Source organism: Artemia franciscana, chromosome 3 (assembly GCF_032884065.1).
Source record: "Artemia franciscana chromosome 3, ASM3288406v1, whole genome shotgun sequence".
NCBI lineage: Eukaryota > Metazoa > Arthropoda > Branchiopoda > Anostraca > Artemiidae > Artemia > Artemia franciscana.
The window spans coordinates 40,386,688-40,410,405 of record NC_088865.1 but is presented as its reverse complement, the minus strand read 5'-3'; the positions used below and the strand labels follow the sequence as shown (position 1 = coordinate 40,410,405).

The following is a 23,718-nucleotide window of genomic DNA, read 5'->3' as shown; positions in this document are numbered from 1 at the left end:
AGACTGCTATATCGGTGGGCTACTCTTACGTTGTGTGTGAAGAGCAACAAACAATTTTTCATTAGTACTAATTATTCTTACGATAGCTCCTTAAAGCTAATAATATATATATATATATATATATATATATATATATATATATATATATATATATATATATATATATATATATATATATATATATATATATATATATATATATATATATATATATATATATATATATATATATATAAATATATATATTCTATATATATATATATTTATATATATATATATATATATATATATATATATATATATATATATATATATATATATATATATATATATATATATATATATATATTTATATATATATATATATGTTTATGCCTATTGTCTATTGTCTATTTTATAATGTAAAATCACAATTTTGAGGAGGGGTGCAGGAACAAAGAGTCCCTCAGGACATATATCGGGTAATTGTTATAATGTGAATGACACCTTAAGAGGCAAATAGGAGTAAAAGAACCTACCAAGAGGGTTATAAAGATCATTTAAAGAATTCGGAGCGCAACTATCGCCAAAAAACTCCGTCGCAGACTTGACATGATTATTGCAATCGACGTTCTTCAGAGCTCCAGTTTTCATCAACTGAAATGGAAACATTTAAAGGTAATTGATCGTCATAAGCGCAGACAATAAGCGTGCCCTTTTTAAATCTTAAAGCAAGAACCTATACAGATAAATATTCTATTAATTTATACTTAGATATTAAGTTAATAGAGATAGTAAATTTATATTCTATAGAAAACAATGCTCACTTTTATTTATCAGCGGGCTTTTGGACGGGCTTTTGTTGATAACTAAAACTAACATTCAAAGAAACAGGGGCGCCAATCCACAAAATATAGTGGGGAGGACAACACACATTTCCTCAAGAACTAGGGGGAGCAATTTGACAGCTTTTTCAAATTGTTTTCAATGAAAATACAAAAAAGGGTATTTTTCAACGAAAACATCATTAAAAGGTGTTTTCCGATATATAGTGAAGGGGGTGGGGCAAAAACTGGACGTGGCAAGATTGTAGTAAGGCATTGCTCTGCCACTTTCCTCCTCTACGAATTAGTACCCCTGCTTTCAATTACACTATAACTGGTCACCAAAAAGATGCTAAAAAAAGACGCAATCCATTCAAATAAACCGCCACTCAATCGGCTCTTTATCTTATTCCTGAATGCTGATATTATCTCACCCTATATCCAATAATTGTATGGATGCTGATCCCGCAACTACATCGAATCAAAGCTACCCTCTCCCATGTAAATTTTGAATACTTAAGGCCAGTATGCACCTGTGTAGGACTTAGGTGGTTTGGTGCTATGATGAGTATATCCAGACGATGTTCCGATATTAGCAGTAGTATATTCAACGTGTGCAAGTAAAGCACTGAATTTAAAACACTGGAAGTATCCAGTTTTGAACGCGTGACAAAAGCATTTCGGCATAAAAACAAAGGACTTTGAGACACAACTATCTTATTTTACCCTATACGCTCAAAATATCCAGGACCATAAGGGGTGGGGGATTCAAAACGTAGAAGCTAACAAGTCCTCTCCCTTGAACAGGATAAGCTCCCCTTAACGGCCATGCTGATGTCTTTCTTAAAGCAACAGACAAAAAAGGCCTTGGATTTCGTATTCAGTGGCTTCATTTTTATATATTCATTTCCTTTTATATATAGACTTGCAATTTACAGCAGACATCCAGTATACTTTTTTCCCTGAAAAACCATAAGAACTTACCATTTGAATAGGCAGGACCCAGGACCCATAGAGCCCAACACTTCCAAAGCAAGCCCTTTTCCCTCTTAAGTCCTTCAAACTCTTCACGTCGGGCATCGAATCTCGCTTGATTACTGCAACAGCGTAGGCTCCTTGAAAAGACCCTAAAAAAGAAAACAGTAATTAACCATTCCCAAGAAAAACCTCTTAAATAGCAAAATCTCAAACTTGCCCCACGCTTCTATGATAATAGATCGAAACAAAAAGGAATGGCAAGAAAATACTGAAATTTATTAGCTTGAGGGAAGGGGATGGAGATGCCTTTGACGGAGTCTAGAGTAAGTAGAATGCCTTTAAAATATGTGGCAAAAGGCTTTCCTCACGGGCCTCTTTAGTGCTGAGTTTTATAGATTTTGGACAGGTATTTGATACAGCTAATAGAAAACCTTCAGTGAAGGTTTCAGTGAAGGTCCTATCCTTGTATGATACACCAGATAAGACCATTAAAGTAATTAGCACTAAGTACATGAATGATATGGATCCCATTAAGGTAGCAGGCGACGTTAATAGTTCGTGTCAGAAGTTAAGCAAGGTTCCTCATTTATGCGGCTTTTTAAGATGTTTTTCGGCCTGAAAAACGCAACAAAGGGATTGGAAGAATATGGTGTCAATTGGGAAGAAATAAATCTCCTATTCTAAAACTATGCACATGATCTGGACGTCCTGGGTAAAAACGTTAGCAAAAAGAATGAATTTTAGAGATTTCGAAAATTCAGGGTTCAATAATAGGTTTGAAAATTGATTTTAAGAAGACTAAGTCACTTAGATTAGAAATCTGTTAGGTGATGAGAACATCAACCAAGTGGATAGCTTCACTTACTTGGGCAGCATTATTAGTGAGGACAGTTGTTGCAGTAAAGATGCCAAAGTAGAACAGAAAAAGTGCAAGATGTTCTTATACAGTACAAAAATATTTGGAAGAATAGGAAGATAAGTCGCCAAACAAGGAACAGGATATCATGGCTCTGAGACGACAGCGCTTCGAAATAAAGAAAAAGACATACTCGATGTGCCGTGGTACTCTTTTAAATAACTGTACATAATGATATAAGCTGTGGCAAAAAATGACTCAATATGGCCTTCTAGGGATATAGCCAACGAAATGTTAAGATTTTCCTTAAAAAAGATGTTCAGTGAGAAAGAAAAAATCATGATTCCTACCACAGATCTGGAGCTAAATTAAAAGCAAGACGTCCATGAACGGAGTACGAAGAAGTATTAAGAAAGGATTTAAAGGAAACTGGAATAATACAGGAGGGAGTAGAAGAGGGATGTTTCGAACCAATTTGGCAGAGCAAGGAGCGTGCACAACTGTGTTGGCCTCAGGCACCTTGCTACTCCGATAAGTTGTTAGCTGTAGTAGTAGTAGTATATTTGGCCGTTAGTGTTTTATTGAGAGCAGAACAGAACACACCCGAAATGTGTGGACTAGCAAATATTTTCAATGACAGAAACTGGCAAAAATTCGAAAGATCTAAAACACATTGCTTCTTTGTCATCTAAAGCCTAAATCCAGTTCTCCGGTCCCCACTTTTTTCTAGTTTTTAAGAAACATAATAGCCTCCAAGTTAGGTAGCAATAGCTCGTCGTCGTAAATTGCCTAAGTCACAGAAACTGTATGTTTTTTATTTATCAATTTCATCTCTAATTGATCCAAAAATTTGATAAATAGCACTTCCACCTTCGAGTCATTTTCACCAACAAAAAATTGGCCAAAGACCAATTTTGGTCGGGAGAGTGTATAATTCGACCCCTTTATTATAGACTGTTGAACAGCCAAACAGTGGGAAAATGTATTGTGGAAAGTGTTGGTGCAGTGCTATCTAGATTTTGTTAGTTTGGAAATGCAAATGAAAACGTATATAGCAATTCGGACATACAGATCGGTTCCACTGTAACTATGCTCCGTTTCATTCAGCCGAATTCAACTCAAATCTGGTGCATTTCAAACCGATTAAACTCAATCTTCAATTAATTCAATCCCATTCAACTCAAACGTCCTGTAGCCCAACATAACCCTCTGAAACTTAGCCCCCTTCAACTTAATTCTATTAAGATCAACTCAAGCGCGTTTAACTCAACCCCTCACAATTCAACAATACCCTTGTTGATGCAACTCAACTTCCATTTAACTCAATATTAACTATTTCATCTGTATAATGAACAATATATCTCTTATTGAAAGTGACCAAATTTTGACTTAAATGAAACTGTCTCTATTCATTAGTTAATCATGTTGTTTCTATTTTAAGGACTTTTTATTTTAAAAATTTTCAAGCTGATCGGATACAAAAAGTTTTTTCGGCGTTGTTTTGGACCCCTAAGAGAATCCATACTCCTTGACAAACCAGTTTTAAATAAATAATTCATTATTGAACATATATTGAATACAACCTTGAATCCAATGTAATATTAGGGTGAGTCAAACGAAGTGATTTTAACGATGGTATGTTGAAAGGTTTAGCCGCGGAGGATTAAATTCAATAGGGTTTATTTAAATGGGCGTTGAGTTGAATGAGGTCAAGATTGAGCTAAAAAAAATGCTGAATAGGAAGGGTTGCAGTTGAGTCTGGCAGCTTCCTCCTGGTCACAGAAAGCCAACTTTCCGCTAAATATCAAAGAGTTCGCGGTAACAAATTGTAGTGACGAGCGACCCGGCTCAATAGTAACCGAAACTCTAAAAACCGGAATTTTAATTCCAATAGTTACATCAAAAAAATTGCATTTTTATGCTGATTTTAAATATATAAGTTTCATCAAGTTTAGTCTTACCCATCGAAAGTTCCGAGCCTGAAAAAATTTGCCTTATTTTAGAAAATAGGGGAAAAACATCCCCTTAAAATACATTGAATCTTAACGAAAACCACACCATTCAATTCAACGTATCAGAGAACCCTACTGTAGAAGTTTCAAGCTCCTATCTAAAAATGTGGAATTTTGTAATTTTTGCCAGAAGACAGATCACGGATGCGTGTTTATTTGTTTTTTTTTCGGGGGTTATCGTATCGACCCAGTGGTCCTACAATGTCGCGAGAGGGCTCATTCTAACGGAAATTGAAAGTTCAAGTGCCATTTTTAAATGACATAAAAAAATAGAGTGTACATAGGCCCCCTACCACGCTCATTTTTTCCCAAAGTCACCAGATCAAAATTCTGAGATAGCCATTTTGCTCAACATAGTCGAAAACCTTATAATTATATCTTTCGGGACGAGTAATTAATCCCCCACAGTCCCCGGGTGAGGGGCTGCAAGTTATAAACTTCGACCACTGTTTAAATACAGTAATGGTTATTGGGAAGTGTACAGACGTTTTCAGGGGGACTTTTTCGTGTTGAGGGGGGGATCGGGTAAGGGGGTTGCGTGGGGGATTTTTCCATAGAGGAATTTATCATGAGGGAAGAGAACTTCCATGAAGGGGCAGCAGGATTTTCTAGCATTATTTAAGAAAAACAATGAGAAAAAAAAATTTCAGCTGGAAGTAGGGAGCAGCGTTAAAACCTAAAAAGAACAGAAATTATTACGTAAATAAGAGGGTTCATCTCCTCCACAATGCATCGCTCTTCACGCTGAAGTATTTTAAGTAATTTCAACTATTCATTCTAGGGCCTTTGGTATTCCGGGGTCATTCTTAACTTTGAGCAAAATTCAAGCTTTAGTGTAAAGAGCGAAGTATTGACTAGGGGGCGAATCCCCTAATATACATATTAAAAATATACAAATATAGAAGTTCATTACGTAAGTTAAGTAGTAAGTTACGTATATTTATTACTAATAAAAACGTTGGTAAAAAAATTAAAAGTTCTAATTGCCTTTTAAAGTAACCAAAAATTGGAGGGCAACTAGGCCTCCTCCCCAAACCCCTTTTTGTATCAAAATCTTCCGATCAAAACTATGAAAAAGCCAAAAAAAAAATTAATATGCAAATTTCGTTTTAATTAATTAAAAAACGTTCAGAAATTAAATATAAAAAAAACAATTTTTTTAACTGCAAGCAAGGAGCGACCCTAAAATTTAAAACGAACAGAAATTATTCCGTATATGAAAGGGGTTGTCCCCTCCGCAACGCCTCGCTCTTTACGTTAACGTTTTTTATGGTTTTAAAAAGTAGGGTTGCGAGAAAGAGTCAAACTAGACAAAGAGTTTACTAGACAAAGAGTGTCAGTTTACTAGACCGTTTGTGAATAGGTGAATTTCACAAAATCCGGGTTTGCAAAAGAACGAATTTTTCGTAAAACTCACTGCAATGGAAATTGTGATTAACGAATCGTTACAATTTACAAAACATCTACAGAATAATTTTACAAAAAATAAATCATCCACTTATTTTTGTAAGCTTCTCATTTAAATTAGATCTAACTTAATTGCTCTCCTATCAAAAACTGAAAGAGCTAATAAGTTTGTAGGTTATTAAAATAAATTTGTAAATACATAAAAATATACAAACAAAACAAATTTGTCATACAGGCAAAAAAAACACAGATAAATATAGGGAGATTACAAGCTATTTGAAGGATATAGGCCCATGTCATACATGCCTAGCACTTTCTATATGCTTAGCTGTTGTCTAAACTGAGAAAATATGGATTGTGCCGTTCCAAATACTAATTAGGTATCACCCCTGTTGGAATTATTACATAAAATTCCTTTTTTTCTCTTAAAGTAATTTATTAATTGATATTCATAACTTGATAGAATTCAGTTGTTTTTTTAATATTAAAAATATTTTAAATGCTCATTGCCAAAGAAGAGCTATGATCTAATTGACTATTTATATCCGAATGTTTGTGTTCTACTTATCGTGTAAAAGTAAAATAAAGTTTTTTTATACTTAAAAAACTACACTTCGAGCGGGGCGTTGAGGAGGGAACAGCCCCTTTCATATACGTAGTAATTTCTGTTCGTTTTAAGTTTTAATGTCGCTCCTTACTTTCAGTTAAAAAAACTAGTTTTTTTTTTATTTCTGAACGTTTTAGAATTAATTCATGTTTTGAATTTGGCTCTCCGCACATGAATAATTGAAACAAAATTTGCATATTAATTTTTTTTGGCTAAATGCCTTGTAACTTGAGAATTACCTTACGTAACAAACTTCTATATTCGTATGTTTTTACTACATGTATGAGGGGGTTCGCCCCTCGTCAATACCTCGCTCTTTACACTAAGGCTTAAATTTCGTCCCAATTCCTTAAGAATGACCCCTGAATCACAAAGGCCGTAGAATAAATAGTTGATAAATTAGAAGGAGATTAACCCCTCATATGCGTAATAATTTCTGTTCGTTTTAAGTTTTAATGCTGCTCCTTAATTTCAGTTGAAAAAAATATTTCATGTTTATTTTTTCATTTTTTTAATGCTAGAAAATCCCGCACCCCTTCATGGAAATTCTCTTCCCCCACGACAAATTCCTTAATGGAAAGTTCCCCCCACAAAACCCTCTCCCCTCAACCCCTCCCCGCCCCAATAAAAAAAAAATCGCCCTGAAAACGTCTATACACTCCAATAACCGTTACTATATGTAAACACTGGTCAAAGTTTGTAACTTGCAACCCCTCCCACGGGGACTGTGGGGGATGAGTCGTCCCCAAATTCATAGTTATTAGGTATTCCGACTATGCTGAATAAAATGATTATCTCAGAATTTTGATCCGGTGGCTTTGGGATAGAATGAGCGTGGGAGGGGGCCTAGGTGCCCACCTATTTTTTGTCACTTGAAAAGAGCACTAGAACTTTTAATTTCCGCCAGAATGAGCCCTCTCACGACATTTTAGGACCATTGGTTCGATACGATGACCCCTGAAAAAAACAACAACAAAAACAAACAAATAAACACGCATCCATGATCTGACTTGTGGCAAAAAATACAAAATTCCACATTTTTATAGATAGGAGCTTGAAACTTCTATTGTAGGGTTTTCTGATAAGCTGAATCTGATCGTGTGATTTTCGTTAAGATTCTATTACTTTCAAGGGGTGTTTCCCCCTATTTTCTAAAATAAGGTAAATTTTCTCGGGCTCGTAACTTTTGATGGGTAAAACTAAACCTGATGAAACTTATATATTTAAAATCAGCAGTAAAATGCGATTCTTTGATGTAACTACTGTTATAAATATCCAGTTTTTTAGAGTTTTGGTTACTATTGAGCCGGGTCGCTCCTTACTACAGTTTGTTACCACAAACTGTTTGAAACCAGTGAGATGGCAGAGCTCTTTGAAATGAAGAAGTCAACCAAAGTTGAAGAAAAGAAGCAAGTATTAGAGAGCAAGGACGGCCGCAGGGTGAAGGGTTTAGACTCCCCCTTCCCCCATAAAAAAATCAAATTTTTTCTGCATTTGTGGGTACTTCTTTGATAAATAAAATATTTTTTTATTATTGGCTCTACCCCGAAAAGAATTCCTGCGAAGATGTCAGTTAGCGGTCCCGACTTCGAGTCCCACCGAAGGAAGAAGTTTCTCTAAAGGCTGCCGTTATTGCTTTTAGAACTATCCAACCTTCTATTTTCCTTTAAAAGTTATCTTCAATTAAGCTTTGACCGTAATTTTATTTTATATCCTCTCTATATGTCTCCCTGTCCTCTCTTAGGCAGAAATTGACACTATTAAGTCTGTTGATTTAAAAAAAATCCTCATTTGGCAATATAACACATTAGTAATGTCATAAACCAATTTTAGCTTTTAGATCATTACCATTTTATATTTATTTCTCAAAGAAAATTATTATGTTACCACAGGACTTTTATGATAAGCAAGGTAATATTTTGCCAGAAATTTAATCTTGATAGAATTCAGTCCAAGCACTTCTCCTTTGAGCGTCAAATTTCATTATTACAAGCTTCTAAATATATTTTCATTTTACTGTATTAACCTTTCGAAGGAGTATTTCATGTTGCACCTTATCGTATAACTAAAATTTGATCGTCCTTATCATTTAGATTATCTAATTATATTTTATTATATTTTAATTCAGATTATAATAAACTTAGATTAACTAATTTAATTTTACTATTATACTAATTTATTAACTTTATTAACTTTTAAATAAAAGTTAATAAATTAAATTTATTAAGTTAATAATTAAGCTAATAATTTATAAATAAATAATTTATAATAATAATTAAGTTAATAATTTATAAATTAAATTTATAAGTTATTAATATAAATTTAATAAATTAAATTTATTAACTTTTAATAATTTACTAATTTAATTAACTTTAATTAACCAATTATATTTCTTCTAATTACATTTTAATTTAGATTATATTTCATGTTGCACCTTATCGTATAACAAAAATTTGATCGTCGTTATCATTTATATTATCATATTATATTTGGACAAAAAAGAAAAGAAAAAAATGTGTCCAAAAATCACATTCAGAAAGGTTTTACAATAGAAAAAAAAAACCTGAAAAAATCGACAATTTTTTTTTTCAGTAAATAAAACAGTAGAAATTATATGACAAAAAAAAATAAAAAGGAAAAAAAAAACTAAAGAAAAATGCTATTATAGGGAGTTCCAAAAAGACCGTTTGTGACCTGGCGTGGCCGGAAATTGCGACTACGATCTTTATTTAACAAAACTATACAAAGTACGGGACAAACGAAAAGTTGAAAAGAGTAAGTTTCTTTGTTCCCTTTATCCATTTTTTAAAAGTTGTTTTCATTAGGCAGGGCAATAGGCCTGCCTAAGTAAAGAACGATGTTAGCACTACGTGTTTTTATTTTTTAATTAAATGAAAATATTAGTGAAATTGTTTACATAACGAAGAATTAATATAATTACCATTTGACATTTCCTGGGCAATGGGAAGCAAGCTGTGATACCGACCACCAATATAGATGTCACCAGGATCCATTGACGTTACATCAACAACGTTGGAATCCAAATACTGCATACATTCGGCTTTGCTGAATGCCTAAATAAAGACGAAACTATTTACTTAAAAATCACATACTTATAAAGGAAGTTTTATTTCAAACAATACATTCTAAATTCGCCCTCAACCATTTCACCATTACTAACAACAAGGAGGCAAAAGCTGCAACATTTTCAGTGGTAGAATATGTAAGCTTATAGCCGACAAAACTGACACAACAATCTGATTTGAATAGGGTAAACAACCACTTCTCAGAAAAATATCCTCTTTGATATTTGATCGTACTCACAAAGAGAGAGGGGTGGAGAGTTGTTATTAGAGGTAGATTTAGGTCATTAAAGAGATATTTCTGGGAGGTTTTAATGAAAATGCGTCATTTCTATTGTTCTATTAGACATACTTGCAACAAAAAAGAGACATTATTGCATTCGGTTATTTCTGACAGTTTTTTTTTAAATACCACGTATCTTTGAGCTAAGACTATGCATATTCAAGCCACCGTGACAATATGTGGCTGGCCTACTCTAGCAAGCAATTCCAGGGGGATTATTATTAGAGGTAAATTTAACCTATATTAAGATATATTCTTGAGAGCTTTCAACAAAAATACCCCGTTTCTTTACTGAGTTTTGGATTTCAGTCCCGTCCGCCGAAAAATTGTTTTAACACCCCAGCTTAAGTTTTAAGTCGTAGAGCATGTCAATACAAGCAATTCAGGTCACCGTGTCATGTAAAGATACGCTTTAAATCCATTGTATTGTGTTTTAGCAATCCGAATGGCATGTTTTAGCAATCCATATCCCCTCATGGCAAATCACGCCACCTTGACGAACTACGGATGGCACACGACGCCTTCTGGCTCCCCTCATCATTCCTAAGAGATTGTCCAGATATTTTCCTGTTAAAAATATTCTTTAAATCCATTGGTTTGTGTTTTTGCTAGCCAACCCTACGTTATGCACCATGTCATTTCCCACCACCGTGCCATACTATGACTAGATCTCTGGCACTCCTAAACATTCCTAAGATATTTTCCAGATATTTTCATTTCAAAAATCATACCTTAAAATCATTGGTTCGTTTTTCTTGCAAACCACCCATCTGTGATACAACATATCAATTCACGCCACCATGCTACACTATTACTTGCCCCTCTGGCACCCACTGACACCCCTCATCATTCTTATAACAGTTTCCAGACGTTTTCTTGTTCAAAATTTGGCTTTAAATCCATTGATTTGTGTTTTGGCAAGCCAGACTTCCGTGATACACCATGTCAATTAACACCACCTTGTCACACTATTACTGGCACACGATACCCTCTGGAAGCCCTCATTCCTATGACATATCCAGATATTTTCTTGCTAAAAATAAGCTTTAAATCCATTGATTTTTAGCATGCCAACCATCTGTGATACACCATTTCAATTGATGCCACCGTGACACTATTACTGGTCCTACGGCACCCCTCATTATTTTAAATACATTTTCAAGATGTTTTCTTGTTAAAAATATGTTTTAAATCCATTGGTTCGTGTTTCATAAGCCACCCTCAACGTGATAAACCATGTCAATTCTCTTCCTGTGCTCTATGACTGCCCCTCTGGCTCATTGTGACACTCCTCATCATTCCTGAGACATATTTTAGATATTTCTTTTAATAATTTGATATTTAATTCCGCTTCCCCCGCTTCTAGCCACCGGTTTCAGTTCCAGTCTCGGTTCCACCGATTCTGGTTCCGTCAGTTCCGGTTCCACTACTTCTGTCCCCCGACTCCACGGCTCCAATTCTGCCAATTCTGCTCCATGTGGAATGTATTAATAAAAATGATTGCTTTGGCTCGATTTCATAAAATGCTTCATTATTTTTTCTGTTGAGATGTCAAGTTTTTCATTTTGGGGTTATAACACAACTTTTAACAGCATCGCCATACATTTCATCACTGATATTATCGGGTTAATGGACTCTATCTGCTGGTAAACCCACGACGGTACTAGTGACATTTACCAGGGCTTTGTTTTTAATTAATTCATCTTTATATTCCTTGGTGATATTGTCTGTCAATACCCTTTTTACTTTACTTCCGGTTTCAGAGTCTATTACGACATTATTTTTACATATGTTGCAGTTTCGGCACCTGGATAAGATATACATTATAATATTGGTGCTCTGGCAGGCGTGCCTACTTCTTATCTTCTTTTGAATGGTAAGGCCAGAAAGATGGTGATACAATCTATCAAGGGGTAATATGTTACCAGCAACAGTAGCAAGAAATTGGCCTTTATCATCAATTAAAGGTTTTAGACTTGCATTCTTTTTTAGCACTATCATCTCTGGAAATATTACTCTCGCATATCCACAATTTCGATGGTAAAAATTCTGGCCACTCCAAAAGAATTCAATACCTCACTGTCATGTGACAACGCAAGCATAAATTTCCAATAAGATCTTTATTAATGCTTGTTTCATAGTTTAAATATTTCTCTTTTTGAGCATTCAAAGCTACGATAACTTTATAAAGAATTTAGATTGTCTATTGGAACACTGGACTACTGGACGCTGTCTACTACACTGTCTACTGGAATTGCTTCAACATTAGCTAACAATGGGATTATTTCGCAACAGAATAGTTAACTTAGTTTTAATTTTTCTAATTTTTCCTCAGTTGCTTTTATGTTCTCATTGAAGTAAATCTAAAAGCTTCTTTTCCCTACGTAGATCAGTAGCGACAATTGAATTTATTATTGGTGGTGGTTTTATTTGTTTTTAGTTTAGTTTTTTTTTCTTGTGCTGAGGACGCCTAGTTTAGATACAGGGAAAACATCCGCATTATTTTAGTCTTTCATCTCTTTTTTTTCTCCACTGGTCGCTGTCTCGTTTGAGGTTTTTTTTTTGTTAAGAGTCATCTCTCTTTGTTGTTTGTTGTCATGGCTGGCCAGTTCGGCTTAACAAATTTCATGGAAAATGTCTTAGGAATGGTGAAGGGTATCAGAGGGTGACATGTGCTAGTAATAGTGTGGCAAGGTGGCGTGACTTGACATAATGTATCACAGAGTGTTGGCTTGCTAAAACCTAAAATTAATGGATTTGAAGCTTGATTTTTAACAAGAAATGTTGACATTTTGATTTTAACAAAAACTTGATTTTAACAAAATCTTAAGAATGATGACGAGAGCCAGTGGGTACCAGAGGGGCAGTTATAGTGTGGCGTGAATCAACATGTTGTATTACGGAGAGCTGGCTTGCAAAAACAAGAACACATGGATTTAAAGCATGATTTTTAACGAGACAAAATCTGGAAAATGTCTCAAGAATGAAATGATCAGGATTGCCAGAGGGCCAGTCATAGTTTGGCACGGGATGGGGATAGCCATGATATAAGACGGAGGGTTGGCTTGTAAAAACACGAACCAATCGATTTAAAAGCACATTTTTAACAGGAAACTAGATGGAAAATGTCTTAGGAATGACAAGAGCTGACAAAAGGTTTCGTGTGCCATCCAAGGTTTGCCAAGGTGGCGTGAATTGCCATGGGGGCACCACTTTGGGGATGGATTACTAAAATACAAATCAATCGATTTTATCATGAAAATATGTGAAAATGTCTTTGGAGTGATAAAGGGTACCAAAGGGTGCTGTGTACCATCCTTAGTTTTCCAGTGATACGAATGGCTTGGACAAGCATGCTCTACAGCTTAAAGTTAAGGTGGGGGTGTTAAAAGAACTATTTCGTTTAAGGGGAACTGAAATACAACATACAAAGAAACAGGGCATTAACATTAAAAGCTCTAAAAAATGCTCTTGACGTGGATTAAATTTACCTCTAAAAATACCCCCCTTGAATTGCTTACTAGAGTGGGCCAGCCACATATTGTCACGGTGGCGTGATCATACATAGTCTTGGTTAATAGAAACGTGGCATTTTCATTAAAACCTCATGGAAATAACCGAATGCAGAAATGTCTCTTTTTTCTTGCAGGTGCTTCTAATAGAACCATAGAAATAATATATTTTCAGTAAGACCTCCCAAAAATATCTATTAATATGACTTAAATTTATCATTAATAACAACCCTCCTTCCTGGAATCGGTTGCTACGGCCCCCGCCTTTCTTTAATTCACGCTTGTTTTTTCTTACATTTTGTCCTATATCAGTTTTTTTACGTCTTGTTTTTCCGTTTCTTGAGTTGCAATTGCTTTTTCTGTGATTTCATGATTTTATATTTTTTTTTTATATATAAAACTTGTAGATTTCTTGTTCCAGAATGAATCTTCAATGCATAATCATTTAGGCAATGAAATATCTAAAGCCAATGCAATATACAATCTCACGATTCAATAGCTAATTTAACCTGTCTATGTCACGTTAGAAAAAAATAAACGCTGTAACAGGCAGGTGCACTTAATAAATCAAAATCAATGGCATTGGCCTGTTTGCGTGCTCTCATATAGATAGTGTGGGAAACATGCGAACCATTTAATCATTCTAGAAAGTAGGACAGGATCCGTGCGTGGAAAAGGTTATCAAGTAGAAAGTATTCCCCGAATAATAACATTAAAAAGGGTTTCTTGGTCCAGGCGTCTAGCAATCCATTCTGTTGAGAGAAAATCTCTTTGGATCCTAATCCGGACAATAACCTTCGGATTATATAGGTTCCTTGAGAAAAAAACAAATAGAAAGAAAATGAGATCTCTTAAAGTACTTTTGCAGCATCCCACATACCCATCGTCATTACGTAGCAGCCCAAGTGTGCCCTAGTTACAAGCGGGGATGCCCCAAAAGCCCTACAGAAACAAGTCATGCGAGATTCCGTCATCCTTAACATAATTAAACATTCCCCTATTACATAACCACCAAAAAAATCTTGGAAAAAGTTTTGAAAAAAAAGTCTTGAAAAACGTCTTGAAACGTCATGAAGAAAAATGTCTTAAAAATGTCTTGAAGAACAATATCTTAAAGAAAAATGTCTTAAAAACGTCTTGAAGAAAAATGTCTTAGAAAACGTCTTGAACTGTCTTGAAAAACTTCTTGAAGAAAAATGTCTTGAAGAAAAATGTCTTATAAAAACGTCTTGAAATTACTTGAAACGTCTTGGAGAAAATGTCTTAAAAACGTCTTGAAATGACTTGAAGAAAATATCTTAAAAACGTCTTGAAGAAAATGTCTTGAAACACCTCCTGTTACATAACTACCAAAAGGAGAGAAACCCTATTGCGTAACATAAAGGTGCACTATACCGTTACAGGTGCGCTATAGTATTACATAAGAACCACGTGCTCTTAATAACCTCTTGAGGGACTAGTAGCTCCAATAGTGTACCCCCTATCTGTCTGCTCAGAAGCAGCAAGGGGATACTACTCACTTGAAAGCTATTCCTTATATCTACCTGCTTTTTATCAGTTCTACCATCCGTAAGTGCCAGAAAACAATACAATCGTGGAAATCGTGGATAAATGGAAAAATTTGGAAGTATAGAATGGTACCATTGTAATAATTATGGTCCAAAACCCTTAACTGAAGATTTACAAGAACTTCTCCTGTATACTTTCCCTTCCAGTCCCATTAGTAGGTCTCATTAGTCCGTTGGGAAAATTCACTATGAACTCTTCAACACGGTCAGCCGACGTTGAGGCTCGCAAAATGATTTTTAAAGTATCGGATGTTCTTTAGAGGAAGAAGTTCATAGAAGAACAAATAATTGAACCTCGACATTCCAAGTGACTATTCCTTAACTTACCCCCTCCACTCCTCCTGTTTGCAAAAGTTCAGCTTCACCAAATATAGTTTAATGCTCTCACTCTTTATAATAGAAACTTTTATCAATTCAATGTTGTATAATAGCATAATATATTACAAAGGTATTTGCTGAATTAGGTCCAATAACTATACTTTTGGTGATGACTTAACTCTCCTTAGTCTTTGGGAAAAGGGCTTTATGTTACACAACTTGAACCTACAAGAACAAATAGATTGAATTCGATCATCAGCCGCCGAAGTTCAGTTACTAGTGCCTTAGACTTCGAATCAAAATGGCAAGAGTTCAGTTCCTTATTCAGGCATTTTTTTATTTGAATCATGGTTTTGCGCCTTATATATGATTATTTTTCATCTAATTCCCTATTTTTGTTAATTCCTTTGTGATTATGAAATGTTTCATACACTATTTTTGGAACAAATTACGCACCGGACCCCCACCCCTTGCCACTTAGGGGCTAGAGAAGTGTAGGCAGATGGTTCTGGAACCACTCAAAGTCACATCTTCAAAGAAGGATTACTCGTTAGATGTATTTATTCATACCATTTTCTTTTTTTAACTATTGAATAGACAGAATAAAACTATTTGTAATGTATATAGAGAAATCATAGCACTAAGAACCTATTTGCATTTTTTTTTTCTGTGATATTTTTCTGGTTGTCAGGTTACTTTCCAGCTTTTTTTTTATCATTGCTATTCCAGACTTGTATGTCTAATGTTTTTGGTGTTTATCAGGGGGGAGGAGAGGGGGAGATGTTTAGTGAATAAAGTTACACATACCAGCATTTTGCTTTTGGTTCTGTGAACCTTAAAAATCTTCTTTAGAAAAATAGTAACTTTCCTAACTGTCGAGGTTGCCCACCTTCAAATTTCTCGGCATTATTTGAAAAACAATCAGAAATTAAATATTTTTTTTTCAACTAAAAGTAGAGAGCGACTTTAAAACTCAAAACGAGCATAAATTATTCCGTAAATAAGGCCCCCCCCAAAAAAAAAAATATATAATCGCAGTGTAGTTTCTGCATTAAATTTAAACTAAAAACCGGCAAAGATTTTTTTTTTTAACGCAACTTTTTGAGGGAAGTAAAGAGCGAAGTTGAAACTTAAAACGAACAAAAATTATTGTTTCACAGTCAATCTAACATATATCAAAAACACTAGTACAAACAAACCAAATAATCATATTTCCCTATGTTTCTAGAACTATAGAAAACTAGCACTTTCCTGAAAACACAAGACAATATAGGAGTTTTGGTACAGTAAAAGTAAACCATTTAAGAAGACTTTTTACAGTACAAAAACAGGGCATTTTAGGGACATTTCATGATTATTTTGTAGGCGAGTTCGAAGTGAAACAATCTTGGTAGTATTAGGACTATAGACTAGCGTTAGAATTTGTATTATAGCTTGTGGTTCACTGCTGTATAGAGATAAATAACCGGATTTCCAATTTCCAGAGTTCATATTTTGGCTTATTTGATCTTCATTTCGAGGATTACTAAAGCATATCATGCAATTTAAGGTTGTAAATTACTCACTATTGGTATTATAGCTGGCAAGATCAAAATGTTACCAGTTAAATCAATCCAATATTTGTGCATGTTTTTCAATGACTGCGGTTATAAAAAAAAATATTTAAGTTCATGCTTATATTTTTAAAGATAATTTTATTTGTATACGAATAGTTACTGATTTCACAACTGGTGCAAGACTATGAACAGCTTTATAGATTAGTTTGATGTTCTCAGGCTACGTACTCATTTTTGACTCCCAAATCTACATTCCTGTTTTTATGCTTGCCTTTTGTGTTTTCAGTTAAGCGCTAGTTTTCTATAATCCTAGAAACATAGGGAACATAATTTGTTGGTTAATTTGTACTAGTTTTATTGATTGAACATCCCCTCCGGAAAATTTCCCTGGCGGTGCCCATGATAGCACACAGGAAAGAAATCGCAATCAGAGGGGAGCTCTTACCCCGAGCCTCTATATTACAGGTTTAATCCTGAAAAATTCTCGGAAGCGAAGGAAGGACAGATACTAATTTCTACCCAATTCTGCTTTTCGCCCCTGCTGATTTATCTGAAGGGTCACAGAGTTAGAAAATTCAGGCATAAAAACACGTTTTTAGGGCATCAGGCTTACCCCCCCCCCCCCCCCCCGCCACAACATACATAATTCTATCAAGCCTCAAACGAATCAACATAGTAAACTGAAGTTTTAAATAATTTTTTACATTAACCATTTATTTTGTATTGACCAAGGTCATCCTTAGGAACGATTGCCCTACTGCCAGCCTTACTGTCTCGGAAACTGAGAAGCTCAAAAAACCCTCTCGATAATTTGAAATAGATTGACTATCTCAGGATTTTCATTCGATAGCCTTTTCTCCCTTTTTCGGAAGAAATTGTTGATTTGTATCACACAGTGGCAAAATATACCAATTTGAAATGTCATAAACTTTTTTGCGACTTAAAAAGGGCACTGCAACTTTTAATGTGCGGTCGAAAGAGCCTTTTCCCAATTTTCTAGAATAATTAGTTCGAAATCTTCACACCTAGGAAAAAAACGAATATACAAACAAATAAACGCAAAAAAAATGCTTCCCGGCAGCGTTTTTTTCTCCGAAAAAAAAGCGAAATTTATATATATACTCATAGGGGCGTGAAACCTCTAGGGAATTTTCTGATATACTTAAATTGATGGTGTAGTAGTTTTCAGCAAGATCGCTCGCCATTTCGGGGTGTTTTTCCCATTTTTCAAAAATCAGTCAATATTTTTCTCAAAGCTTGTAACCTTTGGTAAATTACTTTAAGTTAACGTACTTTTAATATCCAGAAACACCATACAAAGTAGAATTTTTTGTTGTCGTAACTTGTATTCTCTCTGTATTTGAGAGTGAGGAGTTTATGTTACGAAAGCTGATGCAACTACATTGAACAAATTCAAAGTAGCTGTAAAACCCAATTCTTTGCTATCTCTACCTAAACTCAGACAAAATTAACCCAACTCTTCAAAGAAAGAAATTGAAAGTAAGATCTGTACAATGTGACATAGGGGAATTTCGATTAGTGCGCTGTAAGATAGGGGAATCCCCCCTAGAAATGTAAATAGCAATCTCTATAATTGGCGATTTGGCACAGTTCGAATTCTTGAGATGAGAAGTATGATTAAAGTGAAAAATTTTAATTTAACTGATTTGAAATATATGTTTAAATGTGACGTCTGAAATGCGTCAAGAATTAGGATTTACATCTAATTAAAGCGAAGACCTCAAACTCGGAACTATTTTAAGGATCGTACATAGAACCACACACTAGAAGAGAATTGTTAGCCTTAGTAGAAATGTCCATTTAATTATTCCGGCTCTTCACGAAAGAAAACCACTGAAAATTTCTGAGAATAATAGACTAAACTTGGTAAACGCAGTCATATTAATCAGCCCGCCAACGGCATTGTTATCACTAATCTGAATTCTTTGAATCAATTTCAACCTACTCTCCCCATTTACCTGAGTTGGCAACCTGCCTCAAAAATTTATTTTTAATCCTTACTAACCTAGAAGCAGACAAGGCGAATAACCAGTTCATTGGAAATGACAGTGAAGGTTCTTCAGTCAATTAGTAAGTTGTAATGTTTCAGTAGCCTTGACTTTACATTGAATTCAAAGACTGTTTCAAAAATATAAATAAACCTCTTTACAAAACATCAAAACAGGTTACAAATTTAAATGGGTTAGTATACTTGGCCTTGATGGGAATACTAATGTGGTAAAATTGACCCAAGCAACGTCATTTAAATCTCAAGATAAGATGACCACTGCACAAATTGACTGCCAAATGAAAGATGTATGTGCACAGCAAAACTGGAAGGCAACTATCTTGAAGATAAAATTATTTGTTGCATAGTGTTATATGCAAGAAATTGATTTACTTACCCAACAGTTTTACAACAACAGGGGAAGAGAAATATGAATAAAGAGAGATATAGAAGAACAAGAGAATTTAGAATGTCATACCATTATTTTTCATTTTTTCGTTCATGGGAAATTCTTCGGACCAATCTCAAGATAGAATTGCTACCACCCAGCACTTATGCGCCGAGATACATGTAAACACGTTTCACATAAAAAACCACGCAAGGAAATGGCCACAAAAAAGGAAAAGGAGGAAACAAAATACAAAATCAACGAAAAGAACCAATTAAACAAAAGAAACAAGAAAAGGGAAAACAACACACAATAGCAATTAAAGGGAAAAAACGCTAATGTAAACATCACCATCATAGAAAACCCTCCCGGTAGATCATGCCCAAGCGAATGAACCGCGCCAGACTTCTAATGCTTATAAGACTCATTTCCCAAAAATTCTTATGGTGAAGGGTGGTTATTAGCCAAAAGAGAATAAACACATACGTAAGCACATACAACCCTGTGGTAGTATAATGGATTGAGACTGCTTGGCAACCAAGGGCCCAGGGATCCACCCTAGCTGCGGCAAGGTTGGGCGAGAATGTTGTTTATTGTTCCTATAAGAAAGGCCCAACAACTGAGACGTTGATTCGACACCCTATACGCGAACAATGATGCCGCTGAAGTCGTTGAGTAGGTATTGCAACTAACTCCCTGCACAACCAAACCGCTTGAGACCATCACAGCTGCACACACTCCTCATCCGCCCCAATCTGTTTAGAACTTGTATCTGTATCTCCTCCCATGTAGTTCCAATTCTCCTTAAATACTTTTTATAACCTCTTATCACCACATTCCTTCCTTCCTTTTACTACATCCCTAGAACATGGGATTGGAGCACTTCCTTCGCAGTTTACTGTTTGATATATGGCAATTGATACGAATAGGCGTAAAAGTTTATTGCGAAACCAAATTTTCTGGGAATAAAAAAATGAGCTTGAAATCCAAAGAAATGGCGGTAGAGCAAAATAAAAAGTACATCATTGGAACTTTATTACACAAAACCATAAACTGGACAGCAAGAGCAACAAGGAAATCACTTTTTTTCATGGGTAGTACTGTGTCTCCTTTTTCCCCTGGATGGTCGTATCGAACCATTGATCGCAGATTATTGAAAGAAAGATCATTTGAAGAGAAAGCGCAAGATCTAATGCCCTTATATAGTAACAAAAGAGATTAGACCACAGTAGAATTCCGTTTTCTGTCATTTTGTGCCACCGAAAAGGCCAATTTTTGCCCAAAGAGAGCCAACATGCCAGTGAATGCAAATTCTATAGCTAATCGGGTTTTTTTTTAATCTAAAACTCAAAGCCGGAGTCGTTGGACCCTTCCATCTTCAAAAAAGGAAAAACACTTTCTTTACGGGGTGGCAGTGAAACACCTTCCTTTTTTCTTCGTTTTTTTTTCGCCAAGGCTAGCAGGCTACCACAAGATCATAGAGACGTAAGTCGTTTTCAACCCCCAAAAAATTCCCGCAGGAAAATTCCCCCACGCAAAAATGAACAATCAGAAAGTACAAAATGAGTACCTCAAAATGTCTATCAAATGTCCTATGGGGTAGCAAAAGGTCAAGATGTCATTCTGTTTAAAGAAATTTCACATGCGTTTTTCAGCTACAAAATTGAAAAAAAAATGAATGAAATCAAATAGTTGATAAAACTTCCTAGCAAAAATGTAAACGAAACATACAAACCAGATAAAAAGACAAAAACTGACAACGCGTAAAGTAAAAAAGAATTAAAATCTAGAACCGGAAGAATCAAAAAAGCTAACAGTGTGAAAAACAAGAGCTGAGAGCTCATATGGCACTTGTGACGAGGCCGGAAGAGCAAAGAGCTCATATGGTATGAGCTCTAGCAAAATTCTAAAAATCAATAGATTGATTTTAAAAGGAAAATCAGAGGCTTAATGCCAGTCGGGATTTAAAATAATTGCTCTGAGTCACGAGGTCCTTCTAAACATTAAAATTCATTAAGATCCGATCACCCAATCGCAAGTTATAAATACCTCATTTTTTTCTAATTTTTCCTCTCCCTTCAGCCCCCCAGATGGTCGAATCAGGGAAAACGACTTTATCAAGTCCATTTGTGAAGGTTCCTGACACGCCTACCAATTGCCATCGTCCTAGCACGTCCAGAAGCACCAAAATCGCCAAAACACTGAACCCCACCCCCTAACTCCCCCAAAGAGAGCGGATCGAGTACGGTTACATCTATCACCTATCTATGACATTTGCTAATTCTACCTACCAAGTTTCATCCCGATTTCACCGCTCTAAGCGTTTTCCATGATCTCCAGTTTACCCCTCCAACTCCCCCTATGTCAATAGATACGGTCAGTTTCTAAGATTTCTGTTTCCCCCCTCCAGTCCCCTATCTCCCTGGATCCGATTCGAATTGAAAACGGAGCCTCTGAGACATGATCCTTCTATATATCAAGTTTCATTAAGATCCGATCACCCATTCGTAGAATAAAGATACCTCAATTTTCACGTTTTTCAAGAATTCCGGTTTCCTCTCCAACTCCCCCCAATGTCACTGGATCTGGTCGGGATTTAAAATGACAGCTCGAAAGCACAAGATCTCTCTAAATACCAAATTTCATTAAGATCTGATTACCCGTTCGTAAGTTACAAATACCTCATTTTTTCTAATTTTCCGAATCACCCCCCCCCCCCTCCCAAACTCCACCAAAGAGAGCGATCCAGTCTAGTTATGTCAGTCACATATCTTGGACTTGTGCTTATTTTTCCCACCACGTTTATTACTGATCTCTCCGCTTTAAGCGTTTTCCAAGATTTCCGGTTCCCCCCAACTCCCTCCCCCAATGACACTGGACCCGGTCGGGATTTAAAATAAGAGATCGAAGTTACGAGGTCCTTCTAAATACGAAATTTCATTAAGATCTGATCACTCCTTCGTAAGTTAAAAATACCTAATTTTTTCTAATTTTTCAGAATTAATCCTCCCCCCCAACTCCCCCAAATAGAGCAGATCCTTTCCGGTTATGTCAATCACGTATCTAGGACTTACACTTATTTTTCCCCAAGTTTCATCCCGATCCCTCCACTCTAAGCGTTTTCCAAAATTTTAGGTCCCCCCCCCCCAAACTCCTCCCAAAGTCACCGAATCCGGTCGGTATTTAAAATAAGAGCTCTGAGACACATTATCCTTCTAAATATAAAATTTCATTAAGACCCGATCACCCGTTCGTAAGTTAAAAATACCTCATTTTTTCTAATTATTCCGATTTAACTGTCCCCCTACTCCCCCCCCCCCCCAGATGGTCGAATCGGGGAAACAACAATTTCTAATGTAATCTGGTCTGGTTCCTGATACGCCTGCCAAATTTCATCGTCCTAGCTTACCTGGAAGTGCCTAAACTAGCAAAATCGGGACAGACCGACCGATAGAATTTGCGATCGCTATGTGTCACTTGGTAGATACCAAGTGCCATAAAAAAGATAAAACAAATAACATGGATCCGATCTATAAGTAACAATCAAGCAAATTGAAAATGTACAGAACTCCTTATTCCAAATAAACAACTAATAGATTAACTAAAAGAGAATAAAAAACCCAAGAAAAGCAAATAAAGGACGGGGTTTTAATAAGGCCAACGTAAAAACAAGACGAATATTTCGGAAGACCAACTACTTTTGCATTTTGGATGCCAAAACATCCTAACCCTCATTAACTCTCAGATAAATATATAACTTGTTCAAAGAAATGGGTGGTGGGGGGGGGGGGGGAATGGATATATAATCCCGCTTGATTTTCGGGAATATTTCTAGACTAAGCCGTTATTATGAAAGCAAGAAGTAACACTGAAACCCAAAACAAACAGAATTTATTCCACATAGGACGGGAGTCACGCCTCCTCATCCCCAACCACCCCCTCGTGGTTGTAGAAACTTCGGAGGATGCTCATTTGATATGAGACCGAAAGTTCTAGTCTTTTATTTTATAAATCAAAAGTGATTGGAAACCAGTCAGCCCCTGTCCTAGATTCTTTTTTACATCTGGTTCTTTTGTTACCTCTTATAAAATGTTTTTACCCCTTTTTGACATCTGAGTGACAATTTGAGGTATCTATTTTGAACTTTCTCAATGGTTGCTCAATTTTGCGTGGGGGAATTTTCCATGAAGGGGGAGATTATCCGAAGAAATTTTCCACGGTGGGAATTTTCCGGGGAAGAATTTCTCTTTCCTGTTTATCCTTCACAGACGCAAAAATAACTTCGTTCCATTCCAGATATTTACATTGTCTTCTAACAGCAGATTTCGTTGTGCAGCTT

At 35.6% G+C, this 23,718-nt stretch overlaps 1 protein-coding gene across 1 annotated transcript in view; it reads right to left on the bottom strand.

Annotated features, from left to right (window-relative positions):
- LOC136025264 (transferrin 2-like) overlaps positions 1-23,718 on the bottom strand; it is a gene marked incomplete at its 3' end in the record, with an annotated part of 54,135 nt that overhangs the window by 18,474 nt on the left and 11,943 nt on the right. Inside the window, 3 exon segments of the mRNA XM_065701121.1 lie at positions 519-636; positions 1,788-1,930; positions 9,605-9,737. Coding sequence (XP_065557193.1) covers positions 519-636; positions 1,788-1,930; positions 9,605-9,737 — 394 coding nt within the window.